This window comes from Bombyx mori, chromosome 20, assembly GCF_030269925.1.
Source record: "Bombyx mori chromosome 20, ASM3026992v2".
In the NCBI taxonomy this organism is placed as follows: Eukaryota; Metazoa; Arthropoda; class Insecta; order Lepidoptera; family Bombycidae; genus Bombyx; species Bombyx mori.
Window position 1 is genome coordinate 6,219,404 of NC_085126.1, and position 18,426 is coordinate 6,237,829.

At 35.9% G+C, this 18,426-nt stretch overlaps 1 protein-coding gene across 3 annotated transcripts; it reads left to right on the forward strand.

Moving 5' to 3' along the window:
- Positions 1-223: 223 nt before the first annotated feature.
- Positions 224-17,372, forward strand: Psi (P-element somatic inhibitor). 3 transcript variants are annotated; one of them, XM_012689660.4, is made up of 15 exons: positions 224-703; positions 1,582-1,697; positions 2,255-2,400; positions 2,808-2,946; positions 3,663-3,771; positions 4,185-4,319; positions 7,522-7,692; positions 8,521-8,727; positions 9,428-9,587; positions 10,278-10,438; positions 11,031-11,195; positions 12,519-12,711; positions 13,200-13,354; positions 13,681-13,856; positions 16,160-17,372. In XM_012689660.4, the coding sequence occupies exons 1-14, from the start codon at positions 620-622 to the stop codon at positions 13,849-13,851; spliced, it is 2,112 nt and encodes a 703-aa protein (XP_012545114.1). In that variant the 5' UTR covers positions 224-619; the 3' UTR covers positions 13,852-13,856; positions 16,160-17,372.
- Positions 17,373-18,426: the final 1,054 nt, after the last annotated feature.

An 18,426-nucleotide genomic window follows, 5' to 3' on the forward strand; every position in this document is an offset into this window, starting at 1 on the left:
AAAAATGTTAGGTAATGTTTAAGGGCTGCGTTTTAGTAAATGATTTATATTAAAATTGTACGGTCGATTGCAATCGTATGATTTTCCGGGACGGGAAATATTCAAACAATCTTTTTTTTTGAAATGTTTTGGACTGCTACTCAAATTGATACTGATACTTTTGTTAAAACAAAACGCTCCAGTTTTTCCATAGACACCGATTTCAACTTACAGATTATAATTAAAGGACGACTTCACTATTCTTTGGCCAGTTACGTATCCACTCATGGTGAAAGAGTTAACTATCAGCAGAGTTTCTCACATGTTAAAATTTTCTTAAAGTAGTAAGAAGGTAAAATTTGTGACCAACAGGACAGGTCCTGACGCGCACTGATAAGTAGGAACTAGTCTATGGTACCGTAAAAAGTATTAAATTAGCTCATAGATTATCTCTGATTTACAACAAAAGGCCGGGCGACGACATCTTGAAACGCAATCTTTTATGTCTATGGTTCGCGTCGTTCTTTGGGCTCGCAAGATTGCGAGTAAATTTGTTTCAATTTATAGTTTTAGGTCTTTTTGACCTTTTTTTTTTCATGGCTGCGTAAAAACGCGGTTGAAAGTGCAGATTGTTCCAAACATGAGTGATTATTCTTCTATGGCTACGCTCCAAAATAATAGTCAAACGGCGGGATACGCGACTGCTGTACAACGTGCGAGACAGGTAATTCTACGTTTCAGCTTACAATGCTTCTTAGCTATTACCCGCACCGTATCAGTTGATTAATCTTTAAAATTACCCTCTATAACCTCACAAGTTGATATTCGTACTTTCATCTACCCTAATTTCTGCTTCTCGATCGACTATTACTACAGCCATAGACTTTTACTTAACCTACTTACTTAGAAATTTTATTTTCGCTCTGTGTTTACTCATTAGAATAAGATTTGTAAGTTATTCATTTGATTGTATTTCTTTCCTCTTAAATTCAATACGAAATTTCATAACCACTTTCAGGTTTCTAAGCGCAACGTACTTTCAACACGTCAGAAATGAAATGCGCAAATGATCACTAATTATTGTCAAACAGCAATGATTTTAATTAATCAGTTTTTAACTTTTGAAACGATTGATTCAATTGACCAATCTACAATGACTGTTTGCTGGCGTTGTTATCATACAATACGAATTTTAGCTTGCATTGTTGCTTTTGGAGTATTTTTTTCAAAATAATAGTAGTGATTACCTAGTCATTTTGTTTTGTTACAAATATTGATTGGATGTGTACCTAATCCTAGTACATATACAAATAAACCGAAAGTGAAGTGTTTCAAAAACACCAAGTATACATAATAGATTAATACAAACATGTTTACATGTTATTAAACATGTTGAATATAAATATTTTATATCTTCAGTTGGCTATTTTAGATCTAAATGTTAAAAATCAAAGGTATCTTAAGAAATAGAAAAAGATCCAGCTATCAAGCATTAGATAATTTTGATTGTATGTGTAATAATACCAATGAAAATATTAAGAATACAATTAAATTATGACGTAATATAATAAATTCTGTCCATGACATTTGTTTGCATGACAGGTAGCTGCTAAGATTGGTGGTGGTAGCAAGAGGCCATTGGAAGACGGACCAGAACCAACACCAAAGAAATTAGCACCAGTTGAGCCGGTTTATACACCACAACCTCCAGTTATGAAGTAAGGGATAAAGCTTTTTTTCCACATTTTTCATTCAGATGATTTAGACACTACTTGTACTGTGCTACTACTATACATATACAGCAGTGAATATCCTGTAGCTGAACTGAACATCCTGAAATTTATTACTAGATAATCCTATACCATGTTTAGACATAAAATTGTTTTAAATAATCTTTAAATAACTGTATTATATTTAATACTTTATGTATTTTATTAATTACTTTTTTCTATTAGTATACAATATGAGGTCACGGGAGCCTAAAGAACATAAATTCTGTTGCTCACTTGTGATGTGAGATTATTGTATTACAGTAAGAACTTGCTGATTCATAGATGGATAAACTATAAATATAAAAACTCAGTTGCATGCAACATGTAACACAAGAAGAGTAGTGTAACATAAGATATGTTCTATGATGAGAGAAATATGCAGATATATACAGACAGAAAATAAATAAAAACATAGCTAAATTCATTAATATGCTAGGATTTTGAAGTCTAAATATAAATCAAATTATTAAATAAAACAATATAATCATAAAAATGTGTTTCAGTTTTGTTGACAGTGTATCGCCAGTTGCGGTTGGTGGTGGCGGACGTATGATAGCAGGTGCGGGCCCTGGCAGTGGACCAACAAATTTATTGCCCGATCAGAGCATCAATGAATACATCAGAGTACCTGATCGTATGGTTGGACTAAGTAAGTTGGTCTTCTGAACTTTGTAATAATAGTATGTTTATTTATTCATTAAGGATAGTTTAAAAATATCTATTAAAATCAATACTCATTTTCAATGTGTTCCAAATGACATTCTCGATTTATTTGAGAAACCAAGTTCAATTAATGTAAATGATGTAAAATGTTTGATCTAAGAATATGGATACTGTCCAGTTGGGGCATACCGGAAATGAGGTTGGGAAGCACAACATTCAAAGTCTAATATCTACTCATGTGACTGAGTTTGTATTTTATTGACATAATACTAAGCTTATCTGTTGCAGGGTATGTATGTATGAATAGATGGTACATAATGATTTGTGTACAACTCATTAAATGTAGAATGTCTTCTGGTTTTCTATGATTATAATATCAGTTTGTATTTATAGTAATTGGACGTGGTGGAGAACAAATCACCAGACTGCAAGCAGAATCCGGTTGCAAGATACAAATGGCACCACCCACTGATGGAAATCCTGATAGGCTATGCACGCTTACTGGTTCTAGAGATGCTATACAGAGAGCTAAGTAAGTTACCTATTTTAATTACCTATTATTGCATAGAGCTGACCTGGCAGTGAGTGGTCTTCGTCTTGTGAACATGAGGAATACCAGGGACTTTGTTGACTGACAACAGGTTTTCTGAAAAAAATATGAAAAAATTATACAGGTTATAAATAAATAATAAATTGCAACTGAAGAAAAAAACGTATGTAATAATTTTTTACCAAATTAAAGATGTTTTTACAATACAGTTCCTACAACAAAGTAAAGAAAATTAGATTCAAAATATTATTTCAAATTATTAAGATTGTAATGGTTTGTAAAAGATTGTCACAAATATCATTGTTTTGTATGCCCGTGCAGTCCAAGAATCGTGATAAACAACTATCAGTCTTCTTTTCCTGTAATTTTGTAAACTCCATCAGATTATTTCAACGGTTCAATATATAAATTTTGCCATTTTAGGTTTTGATCAACTTAACATTGATTTTTAAAGCATAGGCAAACAGTTTATGACTTCTCGGCTCGCTTGGTGCTAAGGGGTTATCGAAGCCAATAGGCATTGCCACATAAATTTTGTCACTCCCTTGATACATGGGGTATGAGCCTCATTTGTTTTGTATAATTGTTATTCTAGTGTTTCAACCGAAACAGACTAGGGTTGTATCTATATGTTTAGGCCCCAGAAACTCAGCCCATCACCAGTAATGATAATGTTTTAATTAAACTTACATTTTTAGAGAATTAGTGAACCAAATTGTGAATCATCGAGGAAGGGAGAACGCTCCACAACATCAAGACCCTTCAGAACCTGGAATGAACATGAGCAGGCCAGGCCCTAATGCAATGGTAAGGCTTTTTGCGCCTAAAAATGAATTAAATTGTTTTTGTATGATAGTATAGGTAATGATAATGTATTTCAAATCAGTATAGAGTTGAAAAATAAAAATATTCAGCTTTGAAGTTCTTTAAAATTGCCAAGTTTTTAATTTATTGTTTACATAAATAAATCAATCACATTTTACTAGTGATTTGGTAAGTCTGTATAGGTAAAGTGTGTGTAACCATCCTGCCTGTTTCTACCGCGAAACAGCTATGTGCTTAGAAGGATACTATTATACAATTCAATTAACTTCATGTATTACGTGTGATGGCGGCATTCGCGTTATGTTATCATTGGGCTTCGGTATCCACTTAACAGCAGGTGAGCCGCTAGTTTGTTGTGAGTAAGTAAGCATTAAAAAAATGATATTTTTTCACAGGAAGAGATCATGATCCCCGGCGCCAAAGTTGGCCTGATCATTGGCAAGAATGGCAAAACAATAAAACAACTCCAAGAACAAACTGGAGCCAAGATGGTCGTAATACAGGATGGACCTAATGAAAATTCATTTAAAGTTGGTTTAAATTACGTCTTATATCTATATATTTTTTTATTAAATTATGAGTTAGCAGAGGATTTTTCGTCATCTGGATTAATCTAAAGTAAGGCCAACCAGACGAGATAAAAAATGTAAACAAAGTTTCAGGAGTAAAAAACATTTTTATTTAAATAAATTATTACAAAGTACGAATTTTAATCGCTGTGGTGAGGAATGGTAAATTTTAGACTATTTTCTTATTACTTATTATATAAAAAAGAATCTTTTTTGGTACGGAACTTTAAAAATCAAAATTATGGTAGTGGTTCAAGTACAATTGAATTAATAAATTAACTTACCTTTTGACGCTTTTTGCGTGGTGAATTCATTTTAGAGCCGCCAGGCTGTGATTCCATAATTAAAATCAACAACTAAGTACTCACAATAACAGCAAAAATCAAAAATGAAACTAACAAAAACGGAATAATAACAACAACAAACCAAGTAAATACGGAAACGAAAAAATATGTATCACTTCGAACGCAATCCAAACAGGAATGAACTTGTTCACAAAATGGCGGACCAAACGTTGACAACTGCGGTACTCAGTGCTTTCCTGTACCACGAAACACATAACGACAGCTGTTGTCGACCAACTGACGCCATAACTGCGCGAACGAGTGATAAGGACAGAGATAATAATCCCTCGCTATCGCAATGTAACTCAGTAACGGTCCGCTTGTTTACGTTTATTATAATAGCCGGCAAACTTCTTGAGCATTTGTTGACGTAGTGGGGGTAAGTTTGCGCATGGTACACTCACGTACAAAAACATTATTTACTCTGCGTCATAATGCAATTAAATTATTAAAATCAACATATGTATTTATTTATATATTTATGAGAACATCAACAAAAAATATAGGTTAATAATTGTAATAATTTAATCTTGGGGTAAAATAGATATTCCTTCTATTAAATCAAAACTAGAGCTGTTGCCAGGTCTTGGTTCAGTTGAAGCGAAGCTGGTATTTGTATTTTTTTTTTCGTTATCATAATCTTGACTATCATCATCACTGTTTTTATCACCCGAGTTGCTATCATCGTGATGAGTCAACATAGGGATCATCGGTGTAGTTTGCAACTCGGTCGGTTCGGTCTACTTTTTTGTCTATAATTAATTATTTTTTGAAGTTATTCGATTCGTAGTAATCGAATGTAACTTTTTTCAATTACCAGCTTCCGATTATTTTCTGTTTTTTTTTCATCTGAAACCTAGCTCTTTCATAATTCGTCGTAAACTTCATACCGAGCCATTAAAATTTATATCTTCTTTAAATTTTTCGAAGCCTTTCTACGGTACGGAGTTTCGCTGCTTGTTATGTAGTTATTATGATTACATCTTTTTATTACAAATTGAACGAAACTATCCATTCCGGTAACTTTCTTCTTCCCTGATCTTTTCTTACCCGGAGTCTGAAACACGGCGAGCAAGTCAGAGCCTTTAGCTTCGTTAATAATGCACCTAACAGTACTCACGGATGTTTTTGTTGCTTCCGAAGTCTGTTTTACTTTTTCCATATCATTCTTCCCCTGTTTTATAATGAAGCAATATACGTCGTACACAATTTTTCTACCCTTTCTTATGAATACTACACCAGTTTGTCGCGGCATAGTGTATTTTTTATAAAAAATCAACAAACACTCAACAAATAGCAATGGCAACAAAGTCAACAAGCAATTATAACAAATAACTTAACGATTAGTAACGATAGACTTTCCACTGTACGCAAGCGTACTTTTGGGAGCAAGCGGAACGAGGGCGCGGTGCGGGACGCAAGGTTCGACTGATCTACCAATAACGCGCTCGATACGATTTCCCCTGCCGTCGCGCCTCATCCTCACCACCAAAGTGATCTAAAATTCGGTTCTGCGCAGTCAAGGTCATTTGCTCAAGAAGTTTGCCGGTTACTATATCTCGTCTGGTTGGCCTAAGTTTAGGCTATCCAATAAAACTCAACCAATAAAAACAAAAACTGACTGATTTGTAAATCAATATGTTTAAAATAAATTATAGGTATGGTTCACTTAATTGCTTTTATCAAGTTATGTAATGTTAAAACTGGTTATTTCTCAGTAGGTATGTGAATTGAAGCATAAATTGTAAGTTGTTGTGGTCTAACAGATATGCACTCAGTCTACCTTTGTAGAATGATATGATTGTGCCGGTGTTCAGATCCTGCAGGCAGGTGGCAATTCATATAAATTAACGTAATTACTGATGGTATTGTAAGGTTTCACGGGTACTTACTACCGTTCTGCTTGGTTATGCCAACATGCAAATTATGCGTACGAGTTTATTGATATTGGTGGGCGGCATTCAAGTTGTAATTACACATAGAATACTTAACATCCAGTGGGCTGTGAGCGTCTTCACATGTCTGTGCAACAAATAAGTAACGAACTGTTTGTTATGTTTTTATTGCTTAGATGGGTGGACGAGCTCACAGCCCACCTGGTGTTAAGTGGTTACTGGAGCCCATAGACATCCACAACGTAAATGCGCCACCCACCTTGAAATACAAGTTCTAAGGTCTCAAGTATAGTTACAACGGCTGCCCCACCCTTCAAACCGAAACGCATTACTGCTTCACGGCAGGAATAGGCAGGGTGGGGGTACCCTGCCTATTTGCCTATTTCTGCCGTGAATATATTGTTCATTCATTGTTATAAAAAATCAGAGAAGTAAATTTTTTGTTGTGTATTTATATTTTTAAAGCTGTTTGAATAGCAGTGTTTGTTGTATTTATTAGAAAGTTCATGATAAATAAATCTTTATGAAAAAGCATAATAAAACAAATAATGATAGGTATTTGTTTTGTCCACTCGTGCTGTTCGTTAGTCTCGTTAAAACTCGAAAACGGCTAATTTTGGTCTTGAATTATTTGTGGAAGTCCAGAGGAGGTTTAAAAGGTAGATAAATATGAAAATGCTTGGAATTAAATAAAAATAACAATTTTGTTTTTCCTTTGATGTGTCCCCCGTCGGACGAATTCCTTTTGTTTGTTTTAAGTTTATTTTATACAAAAATTTTGGTCTTTTATTTATCGATTGAAGCACTACGAAGTCTGCCGGGTTAGCTAGTTACAACATAATAAAATCCAAGCGTTAAGTAAGTGTTACAATATCACTTGAAAAACATCAAAACAGGTGATTGTATTGCAATTTTCTGCCACAGCCGCAGGAGAAGCCTTTGCGTATATCCGGCGATCCGGCCAAGGTTGAGCACGCGAAGCAGCTCGTGTTCGAGCTCCTCGCCAACAAGGACATGCAGGAGCCGCCGCGCCCCTACGACGACGGCTACGGCGGCTCCGACCCCGGGAACGGACTCGCCACCACTTCCGCTGAGGTACCTCGCTTCTATTACTTAGTTATGCGTTTCGGTTTGAAGGGTGGGGTAGCCGTTGTAACTATACTGAGGCCTTAGAACTTATATCTCAAGGTGGGTGGCGCAATTACATTGTAGATGTCTATGGGCTCCAGTAACCACTTAACACCAGGTGGGCTGTGAGCTCGTCCACCCACCTAAGCAAAAAAAGTTAGACTTTGTCTGTTCAAACGGGACAATCAACTGTGATTATTGATGCGCCACAATGTTTTTTTTAATACGCTTTTATTAGCTTCAGACGTGCGTATGTTAGTATGTAACGGAATCTTTGAACACGATTTTGACCCCCCTTCAAAACGTCGGATTAACTCGAAATTTGGCATATTTATTAAAGGACCGATGACTATTCAATATTAAAAAAAAAATTGAAAAAATTGAAATTCAACTAAAAAATAAATAATAGTTTAAAAAAACTAACGAAATACGATTTTATAGAAAATCCCACTAAAAAATAGAAAGTAAATCTTTTTTATTGTAAAAAAAGCGTGGGGTGCTTTTCAGGATATTATCAAAATATCCCTTCTACTCTCATATCTGTTCATAAAATATTTATAACTACTGAAACCATTAAGATTTATTTTCTATTTTTAGTGTGATTTTCTATAAAAGCGTATGTTGTTGGTTTTTTTAAACTATTATTTTTAATTTTCAAACATTACTAGCGTAAAGAAATACCGATCAAAATACTATTTATATAATCCATGTTTACATGTATCTTGTTATTAATAATTAGACAAACAAGAATTCCTTGTAATTAAATTATACAATGTCACTTTGTTAACAATGCAGGTTTTAGTCCCAAAAGTGGCTATTGGTGTTGTAATCGGCCATAAGGGTAAAATGATAAAGAAGATACAAGCGGACACCGGATGTAGGGTCCAGTTCAATCAAGAGCATGATGAGGAACCAGGGGATAAACTATGCTACTTGCAGGGGAAACCCCATCAGCTAGATCAAGCTCGTCAGATGATCGAAGATCTTATATCTAGTGTCAAAGTAAGTGTTCTAAGAACATAAGTTGCTTTATTAATACGATATCCTTAATTAACACATTCACTGCCGTATAGGTCACCGGTGCCCTACGCGGCGCACTGAAGTAATTACGTCGATTTCTGTTACTAAGCGCCTGGATTGCCTAACTTTGCCTTCTTTTTATTGATAATGTATGAAAAACATAGGCCTTTTAGGTCTCTTGGAAATAGATTAATTGTCAGTATCGTCCGGATTCGTCTTTCCCAGAGTCTACTAGATATTCCGGCGCCTTAGTAAGAAGAACAAAGAGAGAAATCGACATAGTACTGTCAAACTGTAATAATGGCAATAAATAATAATGTTCATTTTAAATGTCCAGCGAAGCGGGCGGGTACAGATAGTTTTTTATATATTTTTACATAACAAGAACGATCTAAACACCCGTTTATATAACATGTTACTGGTGGTAGGACCTCATGTGAGTCCGCACGGCTAGGTACCACCACCGGCCTATTTCTGCCGTGAAGCAGTAATGCGTTTCGGCTTGAAGGGTGAGGCAGCTGTTGTAACTATACTGAGACCTTACAACTTATACCTCAAGGTGGGTGGTGCATTTACGTTGTAAATGTCTATGGGCTCCAGTAACCACTTAACACCAGGTGGGCTATGAGCTCGTCCACCCATCTAAGCAATAAAAAGAAAAAAACATGTTTTTAATGAGTAGAGATGTGAGGAGGACAGTCGGAGCCGTGCAGTACGCGGTCAGGGCCAGCAGAACGGCGACAGGGGCGGCATGGAGTACGGGCAGCAGTGGCCCGACCGACCAGAGATGCGCGTCACCTTCACCATCCACGGACCCAAGTGCGGCCTGGTCATTGGCAGAGGTCAGTGTGCTTATCTTTTATTGCGGGCGGGTCATTGGTAGATTATTGCTCTCTTATATTTTATGGTTATATAATTTCCGACGTTTTCAATATTTTGCCGTTTTCGTGGTCACAAACGATTGTCTTCTTCTTCTCTTCTTTCTTTCCTATTGCCCTCTGCTGGGGTGTAGGGCTCGAATCAAATCCCTCCGTTTACATCAGTCTTGGACAGTCTGAAGTATTCCAGATAGTCTGTATCACAATTACGGCACAATCGTATTTATAGTAAAAATTAAAACTAGTCAATAATAATTTTGCGCAGGAGTTGCCGTCCCTTTCAACATGTTCTCCGCCTGAAGAACAATAGATCAAAGCGTGGCCATCTTGTGTCTTTACCACTTCGACAAATAAGATGCGCCGGCGACATGTTGCAGGGGGTGTGGTTTAACTAGCTTTGCACACGGCACTCGGATCACCTGATGTGACGTAAAATAGTATGATTTCGATGCTGTGTTGAGATGTGCGAGTTGACTTGCTCACTCGCCACAAGTCTGTTCTAGCTCCCCCCACGTCATCCCCAAGACGCCTAGCTCCTGCTCCACCGAGTGACGCCAAGTTGTTCTGGGACGATTTGCTAACGATTATGCTTTGAATAAATTTCTTGGTGTAGAGGTGATAAACTGACATTTTCAAACTGCTTGCTGAACACAGGTGGTGAAATCATAAAGCAAATAAACGCTCAGTCCGGAGCCCACTGCGAACTAGACAGGAGATGCCAGAGTAATGACAGGAACACAAGGACGTTTATAATCAGAGGACATCCAGAAGCAGTTGAGACTTGTAAACGAATTATCATGGAGAAAGTTGGTGGGGTTAGTATGATTAATTAAGTACCAGTAATTTTAATTTGATTGACCAAACTTATATTTTAATGGAATCAAAAAAATTAAAATTCACAAGTTTTGGAAAAAAGTTAATGAAACCTCTCGAAATATACACTTTTCAAATACTAATAGGTTTTGTTTTAGTGTGATCGAACAAATTAATACAAAAAAATAGACATTTATTGTATTTGTACAAGTGGAAATTAATTGATTTATACATATCGACGTTTGAAAGGCAAACGTGACTAAGCGACAATCACTGATTTGTACATAAATGATAGGCAATAACCATAATCGATGCGCAAAAAATATATATTTCTAGGTCTATTAAAATCATTTCAATCCTACAGCTACTAGCTAGATTCTACTACAGCTAGATTCGTTAAAATAAATTTTGTTTTCAGGTATTTGAACTTTAAATTAGTCTACTGTAAAGTTCACGCATTGTCGCTTAGTCACTTTTGCCTTTCAAGCGTCGATATGTAAAAAACTGTACGACTACATAAATATTTCTCATGCCGAGTTTACAGATTTTGAAGCCTGTAGTAACTTTATTATGTTTTTTGTTGTTCGTCGTTAGCCTGTCAACTTTATCCCGGAAGGCAACGGTAACGGCAACGGCAACGGTAACGGGTCCGGCAGCGGCGGCGGCACCCCCGGCCCCGAGTACTACACGGGCGGCACCCCCGCCGCCTGGGGGTACAACCCGCACTGGCACCAGCCGGCCGCCTCACAGGGACCGCAGGTACTACGGCTACCCGGTTTTTTTTTGTTTTTCCTACCTATGCTAATAACCTTGAGAGGCTATATCAGCTTCGCCCTAATGTGTAGGTGAGCTCACGGGGCTCAAACCGGAGTGTGGCTAACACTGGCCCTAGCAAGAACAGTGCTTCGCAGAATCTACCGCCGGATTGGAAACGCGACCCACTGAGCAGATCCGGCGAGAAACTCAGTAGGCTGTGTCTGTTGGTTAATTCGCTCGTCGAGCCCTTCGTCGGTACTTGTGGTACCTAAAAGCACCGTTAATAGATCGAGTCTAACCGTCTCTACGCCTCCGCACTTATAGTCAGAGGAGATCGGCAGCGAACGACTCATTTGATCAAGCACCACCTTTTAATAGTTCTAAATATTTTCATTCTTATTCACTGTGAAGGAAACAATAAAGAATATTGTTTAATATTATTAAATAATATTATAAATAAATGCTTAAATCTAAATCCATTACCACAAAATATATAAATAATGTATGATGTTATGTTTTCAAGCAAATATTAACAAAACAGTTAGCTTAGTATATGCACTGCACTGGACTTACATTGGTCCCATCCTGATGCCGATATTATTTTACTGAGTAATTATGTAATGAACATAATCCCACATGATAACACAAAGTGTAATAACATTTGGTTCCATTCATAGTGGGGACAAAATGTAGATAGAACCGATTACTAGAAGAATCTTTGTTGTGATTTATTTTATAGGTGAAGAATATCTGTTGTACCAAAACAGAAGGGCTTTGGATCTACTTTAATTTTTGTTTTTTTTATTTATTTCATAAACGTGTAAATGAGGTCACAGCCCATCTGGTGTAATGTAGTTCCCAGATCCTGTGGACATTACAGGCCATCACTCACCTTAAAGCAACAAGTCGAAATCTCTATTGTGTAATAATATATGGGCTGACTCAGCCTACAACTGGAATGCATAACTGTTAACGGCAGAAATAGACAGGGTGCTAGTGCACTTACATTAAATAAGTTTTATTACTCCCTGCCGCAATTAAATAATGGTTTGTGAATGCAATACAATGCTAATACTCAGATGCCCATTCTCCATTTAATCTCTTCGTGACACTGATAGGATGAGATGGATGCTATTCTAGGCTACCAATCAGCTACTTAAAGATTTGACATTAATTGTTGTGACTATGGACTCTTGTTACTGTTACAACATATACATATACACAAGTTCATTAGCATCATTTGTTGTTCAGATACATAAGCATTCCTTTGAAATTTGTCTCATCCACATTGAACGATAAAATTAATGGTTATTTAAATTTTATCAGCAACAAGTGTCAATAAACCCAGCGACGGGTCAACTGGATTATTCACAACAATGGATCGACTACTACCGCTCTGTGGGCCTTGTCCGGGAGGCCGAAGCCATTGAACAGGCTAAAATGCAGCAGCAGCAGCAGCAACAACAACAACAGCAGCAGCAACAACAGCAACAACAACAACAACAGCATCAGCAACAAGGTCATTTCCACACTAACAAAAATTACTGATAAATTGTGAAAAAATTACTTAGAATTGTTCTGTATTACTTAGAATACTTACTTAGAATAGTACATAGAGAGTATATATACTATTATATATGACCTTCTCTCTATACTATATAGTTAAGAATGAGAAAATAGCTTTTTTTAAGGAATGATATTTAAAAAAAAATCTATATGTATTTAGGACACACATTTAAAAAACCAAGTCAAAATATGATTTATTTTTATGGTTTACATTTTTATTAAAAATTTAATTTTACAACTTTTGTCCTGTAATATATTTTTCGTGTTTCTAAAGTTCCAGACTACCAAGACATGTCTGTTCATTCCAAACAAACTCTTTCATGTTTAATTGGACATAAATATTTTTTCATTTGTCTATTCTTTTTTCTCTTGTGTATTTACTAAGCAGTAAAGGTGGACGAAAAGTTTAAAGGTTACACTAAAGATTTTTTTTTTTTACAGAAGAAGCGAGTAATCAGTCATTGGGCGGTAACGACAGCGGCGGTCCCTCCACCCCGCAGCCCACGCAGGACTACAGCGTGCAGTGGGCGGAGTACTACCGCAGCATCGGGAAGGTCAAGGAGGCTGAGGCCATAGAGGCACAGATCAAAATTAAGGTGCACATTAGGATCTTAAATTGATCACTTACCTGTTTTAAAACTTTTTTTTTATTGTTTAGATGGGTGGACGAGCTCACAGCCCACCTGGTGTTAAGTGGTTACTGAAGCCCATAGACATCTACGACGTAAATGCGCCACCCACCTTGAGATATAAGTTCTAAGGTCTCAAGTATAATCACAACGGCTGCCCCACCCTTCAAACTGAAACGCATTACTGCTTCACGGCAGAAACAGGCGGGGTGGTGGTACCTACCCGCGCGGACTCACAGGAGGTCCTACCACTAGTAGGTGAAAGTAAATTAACGAAACGTTTGACTGTTTAGCAGCAGCAAAACCAACAGCCGCAGCAGATGTCGCAGGCGGAGCTCCCGGGCGAGGAGTCCACGCCGCCCGGGCCCGCGGCGCAGTACGCGCAGTACTCCATGTACCAGGGCGCCATGTACCCCGGCTACTCCGCCTACGGGTACCCGGCCGGCTCCGACCACCAGCAGTGAACTCAGTGAGTACTTTAAAGTGATTATTATTTACGAGCAAAAACATACAAAGCAAAATAAAATCCGTTGCGTGCGGTGCGTCTGGCGCGGGCCAATGGACGTACAGCCCTACAGTAAGTAACAGATGCATGGTTTAGTTTTTTTTTAATCACGTGATTTACTCATGGCATTTTCGTAATCCGTGTATAAAAATAATTCTATATGTTTACGTCGTGTTAACAAATTATAAGTATTTTTAATACGCTTTTATTATTAGCTTCAGACGTATGTATGTTAGTATGTAACAGAATCTTTGAACATGATTTTGACCCCCCCATCAAAACGTCCCGCTTTTTTACAATAAAATCATTTTTTCTTACACTATTTGTAAATTCAAATTTATTAAAATTTATTTTCTTGTTTTTAGTTGGATTTTCTATAAAAGCGTATTTTGTTAGTTTTTTTAAACTATTATTTATTTTATGAGTTTACACATAACTAGCGACCCGCCCTCGCTTCGCTTTGGAAACATTAAAACACACATAAAACCAAAAAAATTAAAAAAAGTAGCCTATGTTCATCAGGGACAATGTCGGCTTCTAATAGAAAAAGAATTTTTCAAATCGGTCCAGTAGTTTCGGAGCCTATTCGAAACAAACAAACAAACAAATCTTTCCTCTTTATAATATTAGTATAGACTAATTAAACTGTAAGCTTGTTACTATCACCGTGCTGTAAGTTAGTAAGCTAGTGTTACGGTCTGCGGAGTGGACCGGCCATTCTAATGGCCTCTGTGACTACGTAACGTTACGCGGTCTTGTTTTTAATTATTGCCTAAGCGATCCCATCTTAACCCATCTGTATGGGTGAACGGATGAGGGTAGGGCGGCTACAGCGGCTCACGTGCATCCCAACGTAAATACTGCTACCCAGCTTGGAACATAAAGGTCGAAATCTCAATTCACGAGGTTAATTCATAATCTATATCTAGCATTGCCCCCGGTCTCACTGACTACCGCTCTATTAATAAAAAATGATATGGGTTATTTTTTGTTCACAACAATGTAAAGGTACGATTGAGATGCTGTTAAAAATGTGATTCCCATAAAACATAGCATGCAGTAAACATTTGGTATTAGGCTTGGCTTACCTATATTCTTTTTTTATATATTTGTCGTTCTGTATATATATATTTATTTAATAGGCAGCGGCACCACTAACAGTGTAAAAAATTGTTATAAAAATTCATAATGTAGTTTAAACGTTTTTTTTGTTTTTGTGTAACGTCTGTAGATTTGATAAATCTATATATCGACGGGTGAAAGACTATCTGGTTTATTTAAGCGACATTTATCTTTGTAATTAAAGGTGCGTTTTATCTGGTATTAGCATCAACAGTTCGATGTTTTTAATTGAACTTCAATTACATAAGTTACTTCATTAAAATAGCTGAAGAAGTTTTTTATAATGATATTTTTTACAAATTTTAAACTTTACTCCTGTAAAGTTTCAAAAATATAGCTTAAACCAAATAGCCTTCAACATAAGATCTTCTAAACTGCACTTTAAACCGTAAATTTGGCATGTATTTTTATTTTCACTATGAACGGATTTTAGACAAATCTTATCTAGTTTGTATATCACAGGTAATTTATCGAAGACTAGTGATCAACAAACAGTTCTTTATTTCCGAAGAAAAGTGACGCGTTTTATTCTTTCTGAATAATACGCTAGTGAAAACACGGGACGCGTTAACTTATTTAAATAAACTCTAGTAAATCTAAAATTAGTTTACACCGACTTAAAAATGAATCACAAAGTATGATTTCATTGGCTAATAGGTATTAGTGTACTCTTCATCTATGTTGACTTCAAACGATTTCTCGAGTTCCAATTAATACAGTTGCATTTAGGATTCACAATTGAAAGTGTGCGCGGATATTTAAAAAAATGAGAGCTTTCTGGTTATATATTTAGAGGTGATGGGGTGATAGTTTTAACTAGAGTAGATAATGCTTTTTATTTTATTGTTCATGTATTTTATTTCAAGTTTTTTTATTGTATTTCAATAATATATTTTATTTTGCAGGCCTTCATAATTAAACATGCATGTTTTGATTAAAAAAAGTATGCTGTTGTATATAAAATTTACGTATGCATTCTTGTTTCTTTTACATTTAAATCTTAAAGAACTGAGTGAATGATATTTTGGTATTGTGTATGTAGTGTTGCAGATAGGGTCACCAGCGCCAGGGCTGCCAGCTCTCTACGTAAAACTACTAAAATATATATATTTTCCACCATTGTTGCCATGTACGTTTGTTTGCAGAAATGAACGGGTCGAGCGCGGGCTGTCACGACGCGACACGTCTTGTAGATTTAATAATTAAAAAAAAAATTATAAATAAGTAAAAACGTTTCTACATTTCTTCACAGTGCGAGCTATAGATGAGACATCCACAATAAATAAATAAATTAATTAACAATTTAAAAGAAAATACGTCTCTGTACGCGTAAAAACAATGCTAAGAGAAAATAATTAACGAACAACGTTTCATAGTTTTAGTAATAAATTCAATTAACATAAGTAACGAATTGTTGATTCACAATTTAATCTGACCTCGTAAGTTCTCGTAAGACCTCTAGTTTCTCACAAATTCACTTGTTTGAGACAGCATTTTATTTCTTGTGGATCCTACTTCATTTACTTTATCAATACACTGTTTAAAGTATATAATCTTTATGACTGACAATTATCAAATTTATATTTCAAACGTGGCTGTGTGGTCTATTATTATATATGTTTTTTTTTTACTCTTTATAACAACAACTGTACTACTTTTGTATTGTTTAAAAAAAAATGTGTGTAAACTTTTTTTGATTTTCCGTGCCAATATTCATGTATGTTGTGCCAGTCTGTCCAGGTTAAAAATATAGCCACACTGCCTTTAAAAGTCAAAAAATGCAACGGCGTACCACCCGGGCTTGAGAGAGAGAGAGAGACACTGAATGAAAGCGTAATGAGAGCGAGACATACTTCGCCGAGGAGCCGAGGTAAATGTATTGAGTGACTTAGCACATTACACGATTGTCGTTAGGACGCGTTAACGTTTTAGTGGATTTACGCCACTCTGAATGTTTTTTATATTTATCGAAACTATGATATCAGTGCGAGGGAGGAAACTCTCGGAATGTGCGTAACGAACTCGTATCTAGTTTTTAAGTTAGCGACTAGTTTTATAAAGTTTACGCGACATCTCTCTTGACTCAGCTCCTTTAGGTAGTAATCGACCGCAGTTTTTAAAAACACAATATGTATTTGAAAATTTAAATCTTGTTACAAATAAAATTATAATGTAATTTTTTTAGTGTATAGACAAACAAGAGGTAATGTAAATCGATCTACATTCCTATAAAAAAAAATTGTTCAATTATGGGTAAATAAAAGAAAACTTATCTTCGCAAGTTTCCGCTCGAGGTTTGAAGGGCGTCGATCCCGAGTCTTGTATTATTTTTTAAGATATAAAGTGTATGTTGATTGACTTGTGTGTTCATTTATTTTAACGTATTTTTCTCTCCGCAGTCCCGCAGGTAAGTGACCCTAAAACCGAAGGTCTGATTTATGCCATGATGTGTTTTGTTAAATGTTTAATGTTTGTAACGATAGCCTATAAGTAGCACCATTTTACGTGATAGTAGCGTCTTCCGATGATGTAAAAAATGCCTATGTCGTTTTTTTCCGTGTTTCCTGTGTGCCCTCCACAGCATAATGAAGAGGCAACACGGGACCCCCGACCGAACTTGCACCGGACATCGGTACAAATACTTCTACACAATATGTGGACATATGTTTTATATGCATTGTCACTCGAATGTATTATATGTTATTGTTATACTGTGTACCAAATATGTACTGTGCCTCAATATTGTCTTTATACATATTGTCTATTGTATTTAAATGTTATCGATTTTTGTCGATCTTGTTAAAGGTACAACAGTCATTTCCTAAACAAAAACAGACAATTTAAAATAAAAATGAGTGCTGTGGATGATTGGAAACACGAAATGGTGGACTTAGCAAAGTAAAATGGTGGCTTGAGTTAGACAAAATGGCGGCAAACACGAAAGTGGAGTTTTTAAAGGTGGTATGCTATAAATTCGGTAAGTTTGCAATACATAAAATCAGAAAAATATTTACAGGGTCATTTTCAAACCTACACTATTATTATTTTCTAGAATATAAATAAGAGGAATATTTTATATTCGTAATTTTAGTTATATCTGAAAATTAAAATTTTGCTATATAAGTATTGTTAGGGTGCATCAACATTTCGTATTTTTTAAATGTTTAGTTTGAAAATACAATGTTGTTTGAAAGTGACCCCTTTTGAACAACGATGTGTAGGGTCTCCGAGAATTTGCTTAAAGATATCCCTTAACAACCATTGCGTTAAATCGCCTACCTAAAACCTTTTTTTTCAAATGATAGTTAAAGTGTCCCTTACAATTTTATAGAAATATGCTGTGAGAATGCAAATTGGCCATAATGATGAGCGCTAGTGCCGTACTTTGATGTTTTTCTTACAACCTAATTAA

Coding starts and splice junctions, on each gene's coding strand:
- Psi (XM_012689660.4), top strand. CDS start 620: ATGAGTGATTATTCTTCTATGGCTACGCTCCAAAATAATAGTCAAACG. Junction 704..1,581: donor CTGTACAACGTGCGAGACAG/GTAATTCTACGT, acceptor TTTGCATGACAG/GTAGCTGCTAAGATTGGTGG. Junction 8,728..9,427: donor ATCTTATATCTAGTGTCAAA/GTAAGTGTTCTA, acceptor TTTAATGAGTAG/AGATGTGAGGAGGACAGTCG.